Raw genomic sequence first — 16657 nt, 5'->3', positions numbered from 1 at the left:
AAATAAGCTTCGTGCAGCCAACCTTCGGAGCCTGGTAGTTTGTCTAGTCTTCCTTTTTGTGGTTGCGTTAGGAGAATCTGTTGGTGGAGGGGATCTCGGGCGTCTTGTCATGGCTGCAATCAAAAAGAAAAATAAATTATGCCAACTTAATTGTCCCAACATAGAAGTATGAAATTATAATGAAAGACAAATAATAGAAAATTGAAAATCACAATGGACAACAGAAACAAAAATTTGGGTTATATACCACATTCAAATAGCAATATTTTCCCATAAACCATCATCATGATCGATACGATTTGCAAATACATCATCCTCCTCATTTTCAGCATTTACGGAAGGCATTTTTGTGCAGAACGTCGGGATGTCGTTAACATCAAGGGTTGAAGCATCAATATCGGGAGGGATACCAGTTGTTTTACCCTGAAGAACCACTGACCATCTCAAGTCACTGGGATCTTCAACATAAAACACCTGTCTTGCTTGTGCTGCCAGGATGAATGGCTCGTCCTTGTAACCAATCTTTTGAAAGTCAACCAAAGCAAAACCCATTTTGTCTTGTCGGACACCAGCATTTCCATTAACCCATTGGCACTTGAAAACAGGCACTCTAAATTCACCATAATCAAGCTCCCAGATTTCCTTGATCAGTCCATAATAAGGCATGGACGCTCAAATATGATGGTTATCTAATGCACTACTAAAGTGCTCTGAATGAGCATCAATCGTTACTCCACAGTTTTGCACAGTGCTATTATCATCCTGGAATTTTGTGTAGAAAGAATAATTGTTGATATCATACCCCTTCCAAGTCAGGACATTGAGATTAGGCCCAACAACTAACAATGATAATGTCTTAGAAGCGTTGTCACTAGCAAATATTGTTTTTCTAAACCAATTGACGAAACTCTTATTGTGCTCCTGCAACACACGCATCATATTCATGTTTGGGTGACAAGCTGCAACATATTCTTTGTGAGCATCTATGTATGGTATAAATTCAGTTGTGTTGTTTAGTACATATAAATGCGCTTGTGACAGCTGTTGGCGATCCATGGTTACAACATTGAATCCTCGTGTCCCCCTACCTTGATGGCTAGACTTGTGACGGCTTTGAGGAAGACCAACAGGTGAAGCATTTTCAATGTACTCAGAACAAAACTCAATAGCTTCTTCTGCCACGTACATTTTGTAACACCCTGATATATATATATATATATATATATATATATATATATGTATATATATATATATATATATGTATGTATATATATTATTAGTAATTATGTTTGATGTTTGATTATTTGTTGTGTTATTTTTATCCGTAATTATTTTAAAGGAGGTTAATTTAGTTAATAAAGGGGTGTGGATAGATAAGGATCTAGCTTCTCAAAGAAGCCTCTTGAGAAAGCTTCTCAAAGAAGCCACGAGGAAGCTTCTGGAGGAAGCTTTTGGAGGAAGCCTCTTAATGAAGCTTCTAGAGAAAGCTACATGAAGCTGCCTCGGTAAAAACGCTTCCCAGCCTTCGTTAACCGTTGGATCTTCTCGAAATTTGGTCTGAAACTTCACAAGACACTTGCCCATGATCTGACCGTTGGGATCTTTGAGAAGATGTCTGGAGTGTGCTAGAAGCTTCCGTTCCCGAGAGCATTTATTATTTAAGCATTTCAGCCTTTGCTTTCGTGTAGCTTAGGAAAGACGTCATTTCTTCTCCTTTCTTTCTTCCAAAGCCATTTCTAAAGTCCCAAGCACTTTCTGCATCACCCATAGCCACCATTAGCCACCACAAACCATCGTTGTTCTCCATTGAAACCCCACACCGAGAGGAACCCTTCAACCGAAGCGGAATCTTCCAACTTGGCTTGCGGTTTCGGTAGAGAACAAAACCCTAATATGAAATTTCATTTTCTTTTGAGGTAACTATGGTTCTATGCTTGTTTCTTGTTAGTTTCATCTTATCTTTGCATCTTTTCTGACTTTGGAACCGCCATTGCATGTCTTATGCTTCCTTTGAAAAACCTTAGAGAAAGAGACTTTGTAAACGTTATTCTTTCATGAATGCATGTTATTTTCATAACCTACACTGAATCCTGGTCACATTGGCGTGGTCGGAATTTCCAAATGATGTTCCTTTGTAAAACCCGAAATGCTCTCAACTCTTTTCATGTAGTGATGTGGGTGTTTGACCCAGAGCACTGTTACTAGCTTTGTTTTCTGAAATCCATACTAAGTCTCCTTCGTTTTGGCATGGTAGAGGCTTGTGTGGAATTGACAAGCAAGGACAAAAAGGAAACTTCAAGTGACGCGACGAGGAATCCGCGGGGTAGCTCACGATAGGTAAGGGGAGTTTATTATAAAATTTACCGTTTTAACACCATAGTTAGGGTCAGGGAACCTAACTATGAGGATATCTACCTGTCCCTGTTGCATGCTGATTTTTCTTCAAAGAAAATTACGTTTTAACTAATAGGATGCGATATATATATATATATATATATATATATATATATATATATATATATATATATATGTATTGTGATGAATGATATTGTTTTGGTTGTTTGAAATGTTTTGTTTGAAGACCGTGTGTGTGGAAATGATATTGTTGTGTTTGTTTGAATTGTTGTTGATGTTGCTATTGAGGATTTTAATTGATATGTGATGATAATGATAATTATGATGATATTGATTTGAGATGACGTTGTTAATAAAGACCATGTCAACATGAATTGTTATTATTGATGAATATATGAATATGAAATGAGGTTGTTGTTGTTGTTGATAACGTCATTGGGATGAGATGATATTTATGTTGTGAATGACATGGAAATGGAATGTTGATTGATGTTGGAAATGCATTGGCATGTGCATGTTGTGTATGTTCGTGGGGGGCACTGTGCACTGACCTTCCAGGGTCTTTGACACTAGCTTTTGGCCACAATCATACGTCGTATGGAGTGTATGTCATGGGGGGTAGAGTGCACTGACCTTGTCGGATGGCCCAGACGTGGGTAACTAGCGTGGTTAGAGAATCTAAGCATTTATGAGGGGATGCTTAGGCGCTTTAATTGGTCCATGGTCTTTGGCACTTACTTTTGGCTGTGATCATAGCTCATACGACACAGGAAATAGAGTAACTATGGCCAAGTGTACTTTGTACTAGAGGGCTTGTCACCTGGTAGGGAACACCTTTGGGCTCCCAGGCTGATCACCTATGGGAGGGGGGCTGTTACGTGCACAACCGGGTGGTCTCGACAAACTCAGCACAGTTCCCTAAGTGAGAGTGTCGTGTGGACACGCTTAGGCTATTTCCTGAGGTTTGGTTGTTGTTGGTACGTACCACATTGCATTTGAGTGTTGAGTCAGGTGCATGCATCATTCTGTGCAGTCTTGATTGGGTCCATGGATGGATGATGAGTAATTGTTGGATGTGAATGATGAATATTTGTTGGATATGAGTGTTGAATAATGATTGTTGTGTATGCTTATCATGTTTGCCTATGTTCCTTGCTAATTATGGTTATTTGGAATTGGTATTGGTTCTTTTATAATAAACTCACCCTTGCAATTTTGTATCGTGTGGTTGATACCTGTGATGATCACGAACCTTGTTAATGGGAGCAGAATGACAGTGGCAGGGTGTAGGGAGTAAGATTCTAGTGAGGAGCCGCCGAGTTGATGTGAACGTTATTTTGGGAGGGAGTTGTGTTTTGTAATCAACTCCTCCGTAGTTGGTTTTTAAGTTTTATTTTGTTGAGTTAAAGATGTAAAACTGGAATTTTAATTATATATATGAACATATTTAATTTTCGTTATGTGTATGACATGTACCGAATTATTGTTTCTATGTAATTATGCATATTCACTTAAGTAATGGCGTGTTGTTGGATGAATTTATGTTGTGACAAAATCACTTCTATTTTCATAAGCAAAAATTAAGGGAGTTCTTTTTATAAAAATTGAAATTATCGAATATTAGAATGTGGATACCGTAGCGACGAGGCGGGTCGTTACACCTTTCAACAATGCTTGCTTCTGGCCGATATTGATTCTTGGTATAACTTTTCAATACCTTCATGTACCGCTCCACTGGATACATCCACCGCAGATACACGGGCCCGCACAACCGTATTTCTCAAACCAGATGAAGAACCAAGTGAACCATTATGTCAAAAAAGGCTGGTGGAAAATACATCTCCAACTGACAAATGATAATGGAAGCCTCATTTTCCAAATCATCCAACTGTTTCGGGTCGATGAATTTGCTGCAGATGGCATTGAAGAAAAAACACAATCGAGTTATTGCAACCCTTACTTTGTCAGGCAATATACCACGAATGGCAACAAGCAATAATTGCTGCATTAAAATATGACAATCGTGGGACTTCAAACCAACCAATTTCATTTCAGTCACAGATACAAGGCTCTTGATATTTGAAGAGTATCCTTGTGGGACTTTAAGATTTTTCAAACAATGACAAAAACTTTTTTTCTCAGACGTTGACATCGTATGGCATGCTGGCGGTAAATATGTTCGAAGCCCTTTTGACACTAGATGCAACTGTTGTCGTATGCCCATTTCTGCTAGATCTTGACGACATTTCAAACCATCTTTTGTCTTCCCTTTAATGTTAAGCAATGTCCCAACCAAACTATCACATACATTTTTCTCAACATGCATAACATCTAAACAATGTCTCACATGTAAATTGCACCAGTAAGGCAGATAAAAAAAGATGGACCTTTTCTTCCAAATTTTGTTTGCGGAGCCATCCTTTTTTTGTGTTTTCCCATAGATAATGGTAATGTTCTTCACCTGATCAAGAACTTCAACACCTGACAAAGGAATCGGTGCACTGTCAATCTTAGATGTCCCATTAAAGGCTTTCTTCATTCGTCTATATGGGTGAAAAGGTTTTAAAAATCTTCGGTGTCTTGTATACACTGTCTTTTTGCCATGCTTTAATTGGATGTAACTTGTGTCTTTCTCACATATGGGACATGCGTGGTGGCCTTTCACACTATATCCACTCAAATTACCATATGCTGGAAAGTCATTAATGGTACAAAATATCAAGGCACTCAACTTGAAGGTCTCATGAGCATTCCCATCATACACATCAACCCCTTCTACCCACAATTTTCTGAGGTCTTCAATCAAGGGAGCAAGATACACGTCAATGTCATTTCCTGGTTGTCTTGGACCGGCTATCATCATAGACATCATAATGTACTTCCGCTTGATGCACAACCAAGGAGGGAGGTTGTAGATCATTAGCAAAACAGGCCACGAACTATGATTGCAGCTCAAGTTTCCAAATGGATTCATTCCATTCGAAGCCAGACCAACCCTTAAGTTTCTGGGATCTTGGCCAAACTCTGGATACAACTGATCAATTGTTTTCCATTGAGGAGAATCAACAGGATGACGGAGCAATCCATCTTTGATCCTGCGCATGCCATGTTAGGTTTTTCGCGTCTTCTGCATTAGCAAACAATCGCTTAAACCTTGGTATTACTGGAAGATACCAACAAACTTTGGATGGACGATCTTTGTATGTGGTTGCATCTTCACCGCAATCATTGGAATTCACTTTGTTGCGTGACACGCCACATGTTGGGCAGTTGCGCAGTTCAGCATACTCATGCCTATACAAGATACAATCGTTAGGGAAAGCATGTATTTTTTGGTATTCCATTCCAACCGGACATAATATCTTCTTTGCCTTGTAATGATTCTTCGGTAGCGTGTTATCTTCAGGAAGCATATTCTTCAATAATAACAGTAATTTGTTGAAGCTTTTGTCACTCCACCCAAATCTTGCTTTCAAATTCACCAAAGCTAACACCCCTGACAATCGTGTATACTTAGTGCATCCGACATACAACTGTTTCTTTGAATCATTATCTAACTTTTCATAATATGGTGCATGTGTTTGCCTAAAACCCTCTTGTCCAAGATCGCGTAGCATGTCTTCTATACGATCACTGACTTCTTCATGAACTCCAACATTTCGAGGGGTTGATGACATTTCTGATAACTCACCATGCCATATCCATCTTCTATAAGTAGGACAGATACCATCACATATCAGATGTGTTCTAATGTCATCCAAAGATTGTTGTCGACCATTCAAACATTTCACACATGGACAGAAGTATACCCCACGAAAGTCTGGAGCAATTTGTTTGGAAAATTGCAAGAAATCTTCAACCCCATTCTCGTACTCTTCAGTTATGCATGGTCTTTTCATCCAACTCCGATCCATATTTGGTGTACTGTCAAATGAGGTTCATTATCTGATATGCATGCGAACCTCTCTTTTTTATTGTAAAAAGGTGTGACCCTACCCCATTCAGGAAGACAATTTTTTACTTCATTCAAACAAACAAGTTAAGGCGGTTATGTTAAATTTGACTAAATTTTGGCAGCATTTCGCTTTGGTCCCCAAGTACACGACATGAAAGCGGTGACATCAATTGACACCGATCATGTATGCACCCGGAGAACAAAGCAAGATGCAGTGACCGAAATATAATAAAAAATAACACAACATACTTGACTTGTAAGTCAAAACGAAGTAAAAAAAATTTGTCTTCCCAAACTGTCCAAACGAACAATTCAAGTTTCAATACAACAATTAATCCAAACTATCCGTATTAATCGTTGTATTGAAGCTCAAACGGGGAACTATGGCTCACTCAATGAGGTAGAATGTAATAATAAACAATAGTTACATCAGGGGCAAAAATATAATAGTTAACCACAACAGTTTAAGAATGACATACATACCTCCGAGGATGAGCAGTATGACACTATTTGTTGCAGTAACGTTGTAGATGAATAGATGACAGTAGTAACACTAAAGGAGCAAGTACTTTTTGCCAATCTGTAACAATCGGTACCTACAAATTAAGAATTATTTCATATTTAATAGCACAACAAGATTATAGTTCTGCAACAAAAAAAATTTAAACACACATATAACATATGGCTGTAAGGTAATTCAATGACACAAAAACATTTGCATATGCCTTTTCAAATTAACACATTAAGGAAGAAATTGTGTATAAAAGAAACTATGTTTTTATTTCCTATGTGTAATAGTAATTACACATTAGGGAGTGCTGATTGTGGTGGGGTTTAGTATCGACAAATACGGTTTGCAGGCATGTGTCACCTCTATTCTTAGTCAATGATATGATTTGTAACACAAAATGTCATATATGCATATGACATTTTAGAGGATTAGAGAATCCTTTAGGAATTTGGTTTTATTACAATTTCTCAAGTTTTGCCATTCGAGTTGCCTAGTTGAGTTACAAAAATCACTCCTTAGTTGTCTTTCATTATTCAAGTGATGACCAAGGCTAGTTCTTTAAGGACCCGCTTGCCGTGGTAAGACCATCTGAAGCTGTTGTGAATTTAGAATGTTCTTTTTCTAAATCTTATGTTCTATAAGTTTGTAAAGTTTTAGACTTTCGGTAATGATTTTGTATAGTGAGACCAACTTTACTTCAAGGTACTCTCTATTTTGATAAACAAAACTCATTTTGAGAATTCAACTTGGTTGAAAGGGAATATGATAAACTTCAGAGCTAGGGAGACATCTCTAATTCTAGTCAGTCATGAGCCTTAGATTAGGGAGATGATGGATGAGAAGAACATTGTTTGGTGATAATTGGAATAGAAGATGAAAACAAATATGATTTACAAAAGCCTATTTTCAGAATTGTAGTACATTATAAAACCAACAGAAACATGTTAAAATGATTTTTGGCTTGAGAAATCATACATTCTTATTGTATTGTTTGATTGGAACCCACATGGAAAAGAGCGTGTATTGAGTTAAAGAGGAAAGTAGGCTCAGGAGTCAAGACTAGAAGTGTTTGCGGTTCAACTTGCTAATTTGGAATGAATTTTAGATAAAAGGTCATCCAATCCTTGATAACCTTGCTCCAACAATTTCAAGTCAATCTCCATTTCTTGATTGCATCAAATTTGAAAGCACAAACAAAAACAATAACATGTGGTAAGTGAAAAGCTAAAGAAGAGACTAATCATAAAAAGATTCAAATAAAATGATAAAATTGCAGTTTTGTTCAGATGTTAAGAACTATATTCTGTTCATGTGGATTATGAAAAATAGACTGTCCCTTTGGCGTGCTGCTACTTGGAATAGCATATAATAAATTTGGAAAATATAATATGCTATATACAAGTTTGTGTTAACCTTTCTGCTGAATATCTTAGATTTTGAGAACACTGCTCATGCCAGCTGGAATTAGAGTAAAATGTGGACAACGATCACAGACCTTAAATAGAAGTACCTGTTGTTTGTTGTTCAAAAAAAAGAGAAATCAGAAAATTCAAGAGTGTTTATACCAAAAAAACATTTTTGTGTTATTTGCATATATTCAAAGTACCAGTTACTTTTCAAATGCAAATGTCTCAGAAACATAAAATGTCCTATGACTCTAGCAGGTTCAGCATTGAGCCTGTGCAAAATCTGGGGTCATGTTGCTTCCTGCAAAGTGGGAACCTAGACTACTCCTCATCCTCTGATAACGGTAGCCATACAACCTACCCTTCTGTTTGTATTTTCGAACAATATTGCACCCTGGAATCTTCTACAAACAACAATATCCCTTCCCTAAACTCTCCATCTACTGTCAGTTTCTCACCTAACAATAGCCCAGTCTCAAAGCTGCATTCAAAAGCATATGTGTTGAGTTCACAAAATTTGCTTGAAATTGTTAATGAATCGCTAGAAAACAAATCTTTCTTGACACTTAACGATGATGAGCTGAGGCACAAGATAAGAGAGCTTGAAAGTGCTATGTTGGGACATGATACAGATATTCTGGATACCTATGATACCATAATTCCAAAAGAATCTGATTCGTTTTTGAAAGAGGCAGAAAGGTGGAAGAGGATGATGGCAATGATATCTAGAGGGGATTTAAAAGAGATGCTTTGTACATGTGCAAAAGCAGTGGCAGGAAATGATATGGAGACAACTGAATGGTTGATGTCAGAGTTGCGTAAAATGGTCTCTGTCTCCGGCAATCCAATCCAACGATTGGGAGCATACATGTTGGAGGCTCTTGTTGCAAGGCTTGCCTCTTCAGGAAGCACAATCTTCAAAGTCTTGAAATGTAAAGAGCCTACTAGTAGTGAACTCCTTTCACAGATGCATCTACTTTATGAAATCTGTCCATATCTCAAATTTGGTTACATGTCAGCAAATGGAGCTATTGCTGAAGTCATGAAGGAGGAAAGTGAAGTCCACATTATTCATTTTCAGATTAACCAGGGAATTCAGTGGGTAAGCCTAATCCAAGCTATTGCTGGAAGACCTGGAGCACCCCCCAAGATTAGAATAACAAGTTTTGATGACTCCACTTCAGCTTATGCCATGGAAGGAGGCCTTGAAATTGTTGGAGCAAGGTTATCAAGGCTTGCACAATCATATAATGTACCCTTTGAGTCTAATTGCTAATCACTTTCAAAATATCAAAATTTCCCCTTTGTATTTATTTTTATTTTTCCTTTAGTCTAATTGCTTTTCATACTTTTCTCAAAGAACTAGTTACTTTATTAACTAGCTTGTTTTCAACACCACTTAAATGTATAAAAGTAATTGATTATAAGGACCAAAGATTTATTTTTTTTGGACAATGTTCAGATTTTGATTTTTTAATACCTACACAACTTAAAGGCTAGAAGTCTGCTTAGTACTAATGTAATGTGAATCAGTTTTATGGCCTCTTTCAACAATTATAAGGGATGATTACTTGGTTTTACTAGGGGATAGAATAAATAAAGTATAATAAAATTATAGATGAAGTGATTCAGTCATGAAAATGAGATCCAAAAACTAATCCAAACAAAATAAAAAAGGTGGTCTTTCAATTTTCAGACTTTGATTGGTTTTCGATCTTTTGGGATCAGCTTAGCGATTATGTAATGGTTTGAATTGGATTTGGACACCCCTACTCAGAAGCCTAAAGAAAAGAGAAAACTATTTGAAATAAGATGAAACTCACAATATTTATAGGTTAGGAGTAAGATTGAAATTAAAATAACAAAAAACAGTACAAATTTAGTTTAAATATGATCTGAAAATGGTAGCACCAAACTGCAATAGATAAAATTAATGTCGAATAATTCCTTACAATAAAATATGGGCCAGGGGAAGTGGAGCAGGCTGTGTGTGGAAGCAAAGCTTCATGATGAATCAACAATGATTCAAAGGTGTTTTGATGATAACAATGATGACAACAAAAGATGATGACAAAAGTGATGAACAAAAAGCTCAAGAGAATCAAAGAACATCCATCTCAAGAAAATCTAGAACAAGTCAAAGAGTTCAAGAATCAAGAAGAATTCAAGACTCAAGAAGAAAGCCTACAAACAAGAATCAAGATTCAAGATCTCAAGAATCAAGATCAAGATTCAAGACTTAAGAGATTCAAGATCTCAAGAATCAAGATCAAGATTCAAGACTCAAGATTCAAGAATGAAGAAAAGACTCAATCAAGATAAGTATTAAAAAGTTTTTCAAAACTTTGAATAACACATGAGTTTTTGACAAAACCTTTACCAAAGAGTTTTTACTCTCTGGTAATCGATTACCATATTGTTGTAATCGATTACCAGTAGCAAAATGAGTTTGAAAATGTTTTCAAACTGAATTTACAACGTTCCAAATATTTTCAAAAGGCTGTAATCGATTACAATGTTTTGGTAATCGATTACCAGTGCCCTTGAACGTTGAAATTCAAATTTAAATGTGAAGAGTCACATTGTTTCATTCAAAAGCTTTATGTAATCGATTACACATATTTGGTAATCGATTACCAGTGTTTGTTTCTGAAAAATCTAAAGATGTAACTCTTCAAAAATGTTTTGACTCTTTCAAATGAGTTTTAAGCTTTTCTAAAAGATATAACTCTTCTGAATGACTTTCTTGACCAGACATGAAGAGTCTATAAAAGCAAGGCTTTGTTTTGAATTTTGAATCAATTATTCCAAGTCTTTCTAACAATCTCTTACAATCCTTTACAAGCCAATTATTCCAAGTCTTTCTAACAATCTCTTATAATCCTTTACAAGCCTTGAATCTCTTTGAACTTCTTCTTCTTCTTTGTACCAAAAGTTTTCTGAATTTTTCTGGTTTTCTAAACCTTGAAAACTTGTGCTATTCATCCTTTTCATTCTCTTCTCCCTTTGCCAAAAAGAATTCACCAAGGACTAATCGCCTGAATTCTTTTTGTCTCTCTCTTCTCTCTTTTCCAAAAGAAGGAAGGACTAACCGCCTGAATTCTTTTGTGTCTCCCTTCTCCCTTGTCAAAGAATTCAAAATGACACAGTCTGAGAATTCTTTTGATTCTTCCCATTTCCTAATACAAAAGCGTTCAAAGGTTTAACCGCCTGAGAATTCTTTTGTATCCCCATTCACAAAGTATCAAAGGTGTAACAACCTAAGATCTTTGTCTTAACACATTGGAGGGTACATCCTTTGTGGCACAACTAGAGGGTACATCTACTTGGGTTTGACTGAGAACAAGAGAGGGTACATCTCTTGTGGATCAGTTCTAGTGGAGGGTACATCCACTAGGTTCAAAGAGAACAAGGGAGGGTACATCCCTTGTGGATCTTTGCTTGTAAAAGGTTTTTTTACAAGGTTGAAAGAAATCCCAAGGACCACAGGTTGCTTGGGGACTGGAGGTAGGCACGGGTTTGTGCTGAACCAGTATAAAAATCCTTGTGTGTTTGTTTCCTTCTTCCCTACTCTTTTACTTTCCGCTGTGCATTTAATTTCCGCTTTTACTTTCTGTTAAGTTTCTCTTCTACTCCTCTTTTTCTTAACAATTTAGTAAAAGCCTTAAAAGAGTAATTTTTAATTAGTAAAGGTTTAGGAATAATTAATTCAACTCCCCCTTCTTAATTATTCTGAGGCCACTTGATCCAACACTGTGGACCAAGGGTTGGACCTGGGTCCTAGGAAAACCACTGAACTGTACATAAAGGATATTCCAAAAGAAAGAAATAAGGGGCTGTTAGGAGTTAATAGTGAGGTGGCAATTAGTTACTGTACAGGTAGTAGGAATATTGGCTGTGTACAGGGGATGGAAGCATGGTTTTTGAGAGCCAATTAGAAGGGGATCTTCTACTAAGGAGCTGAAGGCTCTGGAGTGTGGTATTGTGTTCAATTTTCTTAAGTGTTGGCTCTTATGATTGAATAATACAGTAGGTGGTAATACCAAATTACCAATCTAGTTTTTCCAGTGCTTTCGATCATTTTCTCCTGTGCTCTAACTAGCAGCAACAAAGGTTTGCAAATTTTAATTTGAAGTATAGAATGAACTATATTTAGGCAAAATATTATGCCTCATTATTGATATTCCTCGTCTTCAATCTAACTAGGTTAAAGAAAATTCCAACATGTCAGGAAAAGTTATGGAGAGAGTTGAATCATTGAAATAAAATCAGATAATGAAGAGAGATTGGAGAAAAAAGTGGGAAACAGGAGATAAAATTTAGGGAGAAGGGAACTGAATTTTTTTTAACTAAACTGAATTTAGGTTGACAAAAAGGGACTTTTAATATCATGGCTGCTATTAGAACTATAGTCATGGCCACACCAAACTATCTCAATCTGGTTATTTACCAGATGTCACCTAGGCTAATGGTTCCTACTTCCTAGTTCCTACACACAATCACAGGAGATTGACACAATCAAAGGTTATTTGTGTAGCAAGCTTGGTGCATATGATTTATATGCTCTCATTTAAGGGGGCTTGTTATAAAGTTGAATTGTCATGAACCAACTCTGTCAAAAGATTAAGCTGTTAGCCTGTTAGGTGAAGACACACATGGTTTTATGTTATATATCTAACAATAGTAATCTATTAATATAGCTTACAGGTTCATTATGCATACAATTTTAGGTCCAAGTCATCGCATATATTTTCATGAAGGAAATCAGGACCTGCATATTCATTATTAGATTCATATATAAATTTTTGTCCGTACTTCCATAGTGTCCATTAACACATTTTCAGCATATGATTCTCTTTTCTATCTCTTTCTCCACAACAATGAGCCCAAGGAGCAGAGTTTTCTTATGAGCATCAATCAAGAACGTACAATTATTTATATTACATGATAGAAAAACTAAATTTAGTTTATTAATATTGAACACTTTTTTGGATAATAGAAATATTGTTAATACTTTAACTAGGTCATTTTTATTTGTCTTAGAGTAGGCATTATGTGCACTTTCTTCGTCTGTCCTTGCAGTGGAAAAACTAGCAGACATATCTCTATCATTTTTTGTTGGTGTGTTACAAGTGAGACTCTAGATATGTTATTTCTCTTTAAATCTTGAATAAATGAACAAAAGAAGTAGCCAATATAATTAGCTATAAAGAAAGGAACAAACCTCTATTCTTGGAATTGGATGACCGTGAGTTGTGATTTGTCTTTACTTGTCACTATTCCAAATCGTAAGCAATAAACTGAATGTGAGAAAAAAATAGCAGATTTAGGAAGAAAGCTGAAATATGTTGGCAAGCTAAACATGAGTGCATCTTTATTCAATCAAACCATGATTGATGAACAACAATACATGCACATAGATTAATTGAGTTAAAATTATTATAATTTAATGTGATTTTGAGATTAAATTTTGAATATATAACAACATTAATGATTGTTTGATTTAAAAGAATAAAAGGTGTGAAACTAAATTGAGATAAAAAATGTGAAATGTTTAAATTAAAGTTGAATATGAAAATATAAGACACATTAATTTTTAAAATATAGTTTCATCTCAAATGTATTAAAGTCTAATTAAACCAAATACTGCCTAAATATATAAAGAGAATTTTATTACTCATAATAATAATATCTAGTTTCAGTAATATTGTTTTTTATAAATGAAATACTTTTGATCTTTAAAAAAAACAATTCATGATCATGTGAAAATAAAGATTCAGTGGGGCCGTGGCAAATTTAAAGGTCAAATCTATACTAGCATGGCTGTTATCACTTCCAATCTTTTCACACCTAGAATTCATGATCATGTGAAAATAAAGATTCAGTGGGGCCGTGGCAAATTTAAAGGTCAAATCTATACTAGCATGGCTGTTATCACTTCCAATCTTTTCACACCTAGTACTACCCACAATGCAACCATGTAATGCACTACGGATCTCAAATATATATATATATATATATATATATATATATATATATATATATATATATATATATATATATATAATTCTTATCATTGAAAAGTTGACAATTGTCTTAATTTGATTTTTTTAGCCAAAAAGAGGAATGACTGAGAAAATTACTGACATCTTAATTATGTTTCACACTTGAATAACCAATCAACAATCAAACCAGCATCCTTAAAAATATATTCAACCAAAAGAGAGAAAATGAGAGAACAATGCATCGAGGGACATAAATGGAAACGGAAACCAGATAATCAGCACTATATAAATCTATAATTAGGTAAGACCAGCCACTTAGAATGGATCCCGTAGAGGCTCAATATATATTAAGAGCACGATTCCCTAATATCAAAATGCTGTTAAAAAAATACAAAGGGATGACTCTCTTCTCTTACTTTGGTAAGGATGATCCTTCTTCTTCAGTCAACCCCTTCATATAATAAAGATTTATGACTCCACTTATAAATGAGACTTAATCGACCTTATTGTCTCATTTCTCCACCTATTCAATTCCTCCTAAATTTCCAATCAGCAAACAAAGAGAGCTTTAAAGTGTATTAATTATTATAAAAACTAAAACTGAATCTTGAGATATTTTGAGGTATTAAAAATATATTTTATCCTCGATATAATAATATATGTGATAATTTTAAACAAAAATAAACATAATTATATGAACTTCAAGAAAAATATAAAAATTATCAATTCAACTCATTTTTTTATAGAACTAAATTCACTAATCGTCCAAACTCAAAAAAAATTCTAATATTCAATAACATTGGTATGTACAACACCATGCTATAACAACTAGCAAGGGAAGGTTTGTCTGCTGGACTTTTTTAATTTAGTCCTACTATTTTAGATAGAACTGGACATGTAGATCACATGCATTCGTTTTGATCATTCTTTTGTTATTTTAATTTATTGGTGCCTCTTGTCCTTCTAGGGATGATGTTGTTTGCTAAGACAACAATTGTCGTGCTTGGAGATTTAGCTAATACTTTGGGCAGTAATACTGGTCCCTTGATTCAGCAGAAGGCGGAAACAATTTTGACACAAACAGATTTTGTTCATAAGGAGTTCATGCCATTGCAAGAAGAGGTACAAATTTTGTTTTGGAGAAGAATCAGGAATTGAAGTTGCCAATAAGCAAAACAAAAGACAAAATGGAAGTAATGACAAATGAAATACAGAACCTATGCAAACACCTGTTAGACTAATTCAAAGGATCAACATAACAGATAGCAAGAAACTTACAAAACCTTTGAATAGAAAAATGCAAAGATTTCAATATTTAAACATTCGAAGGGAAGAAACACCATTATTATTTTATTTTTCTTTTTCTTTTGCTGAGTGGGTGCAAAATAATTTTGTTACACTTATATTATCACCTTTTGGTTGTTCAGGGTGGTCAGGATGATGATATTGTTCAATCCAAGTATGATTCGGATGAAGATTAGGGTGATTAAGAAGCACATCCATTGTTGGTGCTACTTAATGATTAGGCAGAGCTCACCCAGGAGGAGATCATGAATAAGTGGTTTATTGAGGATGTCTTTGCTGAAGCTGCAGAGGAAGGAGACTTTAATAAGGATTAGAGTAAAGTTGAAATGGATATAGATGAGCCCAAGGAGAAGCTATCCATTGCCAAAAAGGTCAAAGAAAATAAAACAGCAGCTCCAGTTGTGGTAACTCACCCTCAGCCTCAACCATCCAAGGCAGGGGATGATTTTTGAAAAACTTGTTGCACCTAATACTGATTGAAATGATGATTCATCCTTTGATGGATGGTAAGGGAAGAAGAAATTGAAGCCAAAGTTGAGATATTGGGTTATGCTAAGAACATGATGAGGATATGATTTGTAGGAAACATATCCCATTTAATGTATAGATTTGATTAGGATGTGATTTGTAGGAAACATATCCCATTTAGGAGAAACTTAACTCCTCTAATTATGTGTGATTATTATTATCAATCTATATAAACGAGCATCTGTTGTGTTCTCTGAGTCACAGTTTACACACAAATATCCCTCAGTTTATCCTATTTTACATAAACAAATTAATTTCCTATCCTAAACTAGAATATGACTACATGAGATAACAAATTTCTTCAGAAACCAATGTCTACTATGTAAAACTAGTAAACTGGTGTCTAAACAAAAGCTTAAGAATATGGAGTTGATCAAAGTTAACAAAAATGGTAGCATGTAGCAAGCTTCATGTGCTTAATGATTCTCAGACAATGGTATGATTTGTAACACAAAATGTCATATCAATGGGGAATTTAAACCGGGGAAATAACTTAAAAGAAAAGGGGAAATAACTTTTCTCTAAAAATTTTTTAAATCACCTTTATATTACACTTTGTTTTTGTTAAAAAAATTCAACAACACCTAGACCA

The 16657-nt window shown here is 35.3% G+C and overlaps 2 protein-coding genes across 2 annotated transcripts; one reads left to right on the top strand and one right to left on the bottom strand.

Annotated features, from left to right (window-relative positions):
* Nucleotides 1-4135: 4135 nt before the first annotated feature.
* On the bottom strand, nucleotides 4136-6269 carry LOC114368310. Its single transcript, XM_028325621.1, has 3 exons — nucleotides 5530-6269; nucleotides 4817-5450; nucleotides 4136-4357 (listed from the first exon to the last, which is right to left on the bottom strand). Exons 1-3 carry the CDS (start codon nucleotides 6267-6269, stop codon nucleotides 4136-4138), a joined length of 1596 nt encoding a protein of 531 aa, XP_028181422.1.
* Nucleotides 6270-8413: 2144 nt separating this feature from the next.
* On the top strand, nucleotides 8414-9503 carry LOC114368309 (scarecrow-like protein 5). The gene has a single exon (XM_028325620.1). The coding sequence runs from the start codon at nucleotides 8442-8444 to the stop codon at nucleotides 9501-9503; it is 1062 nt and encodes a 353-aa protein (XP_028181421.1). The 5' UTR covers nucleotides 8414-8441.
* The last annotated feature ends 7154 nt before the right edge of the window (nucleotides 9504-16657 follow it).

The sequence above is a fragment of the Glycine soja genome, chromosome 9, assembly GCF_004193775.1.
Source record: "Glycine soja cultivar W05 chromosome 9, ASM419377v2, whole genome shotgun sequence".
Classification (NCBI taxonomy): domain Eukaryota; kingdom Viridiplantae; phylum Streptophyta; class Magnoliopsida; order Fabales; family Fabaceae; genus Glycine; species Glycine soja.
Note: the sequence above shows the minus strand (reverse complement) of the source record. Positions and strands in the feature narration are given on the sequence as shown.

Coding starts and splice junctions, on each gene's coding strand:
- LOC114368309 (XM_028325620.1), top strand. CDS start 8,442: ATGCAAATGTCTCAGAAACATAAAATGTCCTATGACTCTAGCAGGTTC.
- LOC114368310 (XM_028325621.1), bottom strand. CDS start 6,269: ATGGATCGGAGTTGGATGAAAAGACCATGCATAACTGAAGAGTACGAG. Junction 5,451..5,529: donor CGTCCATCCAAAGTTTGTTG/GTATCTTCCAGT, acceptor TGGCATGCGCAG/GATCAAAGATGGATTGCTCC. Junction 4,358..4,816: donor GTGTTGAAGTTCTTGATCAG/GTGAAGAACATT, acceptor ATTTTAATGCAG/CAATTATTGCTTGTTGCCAT.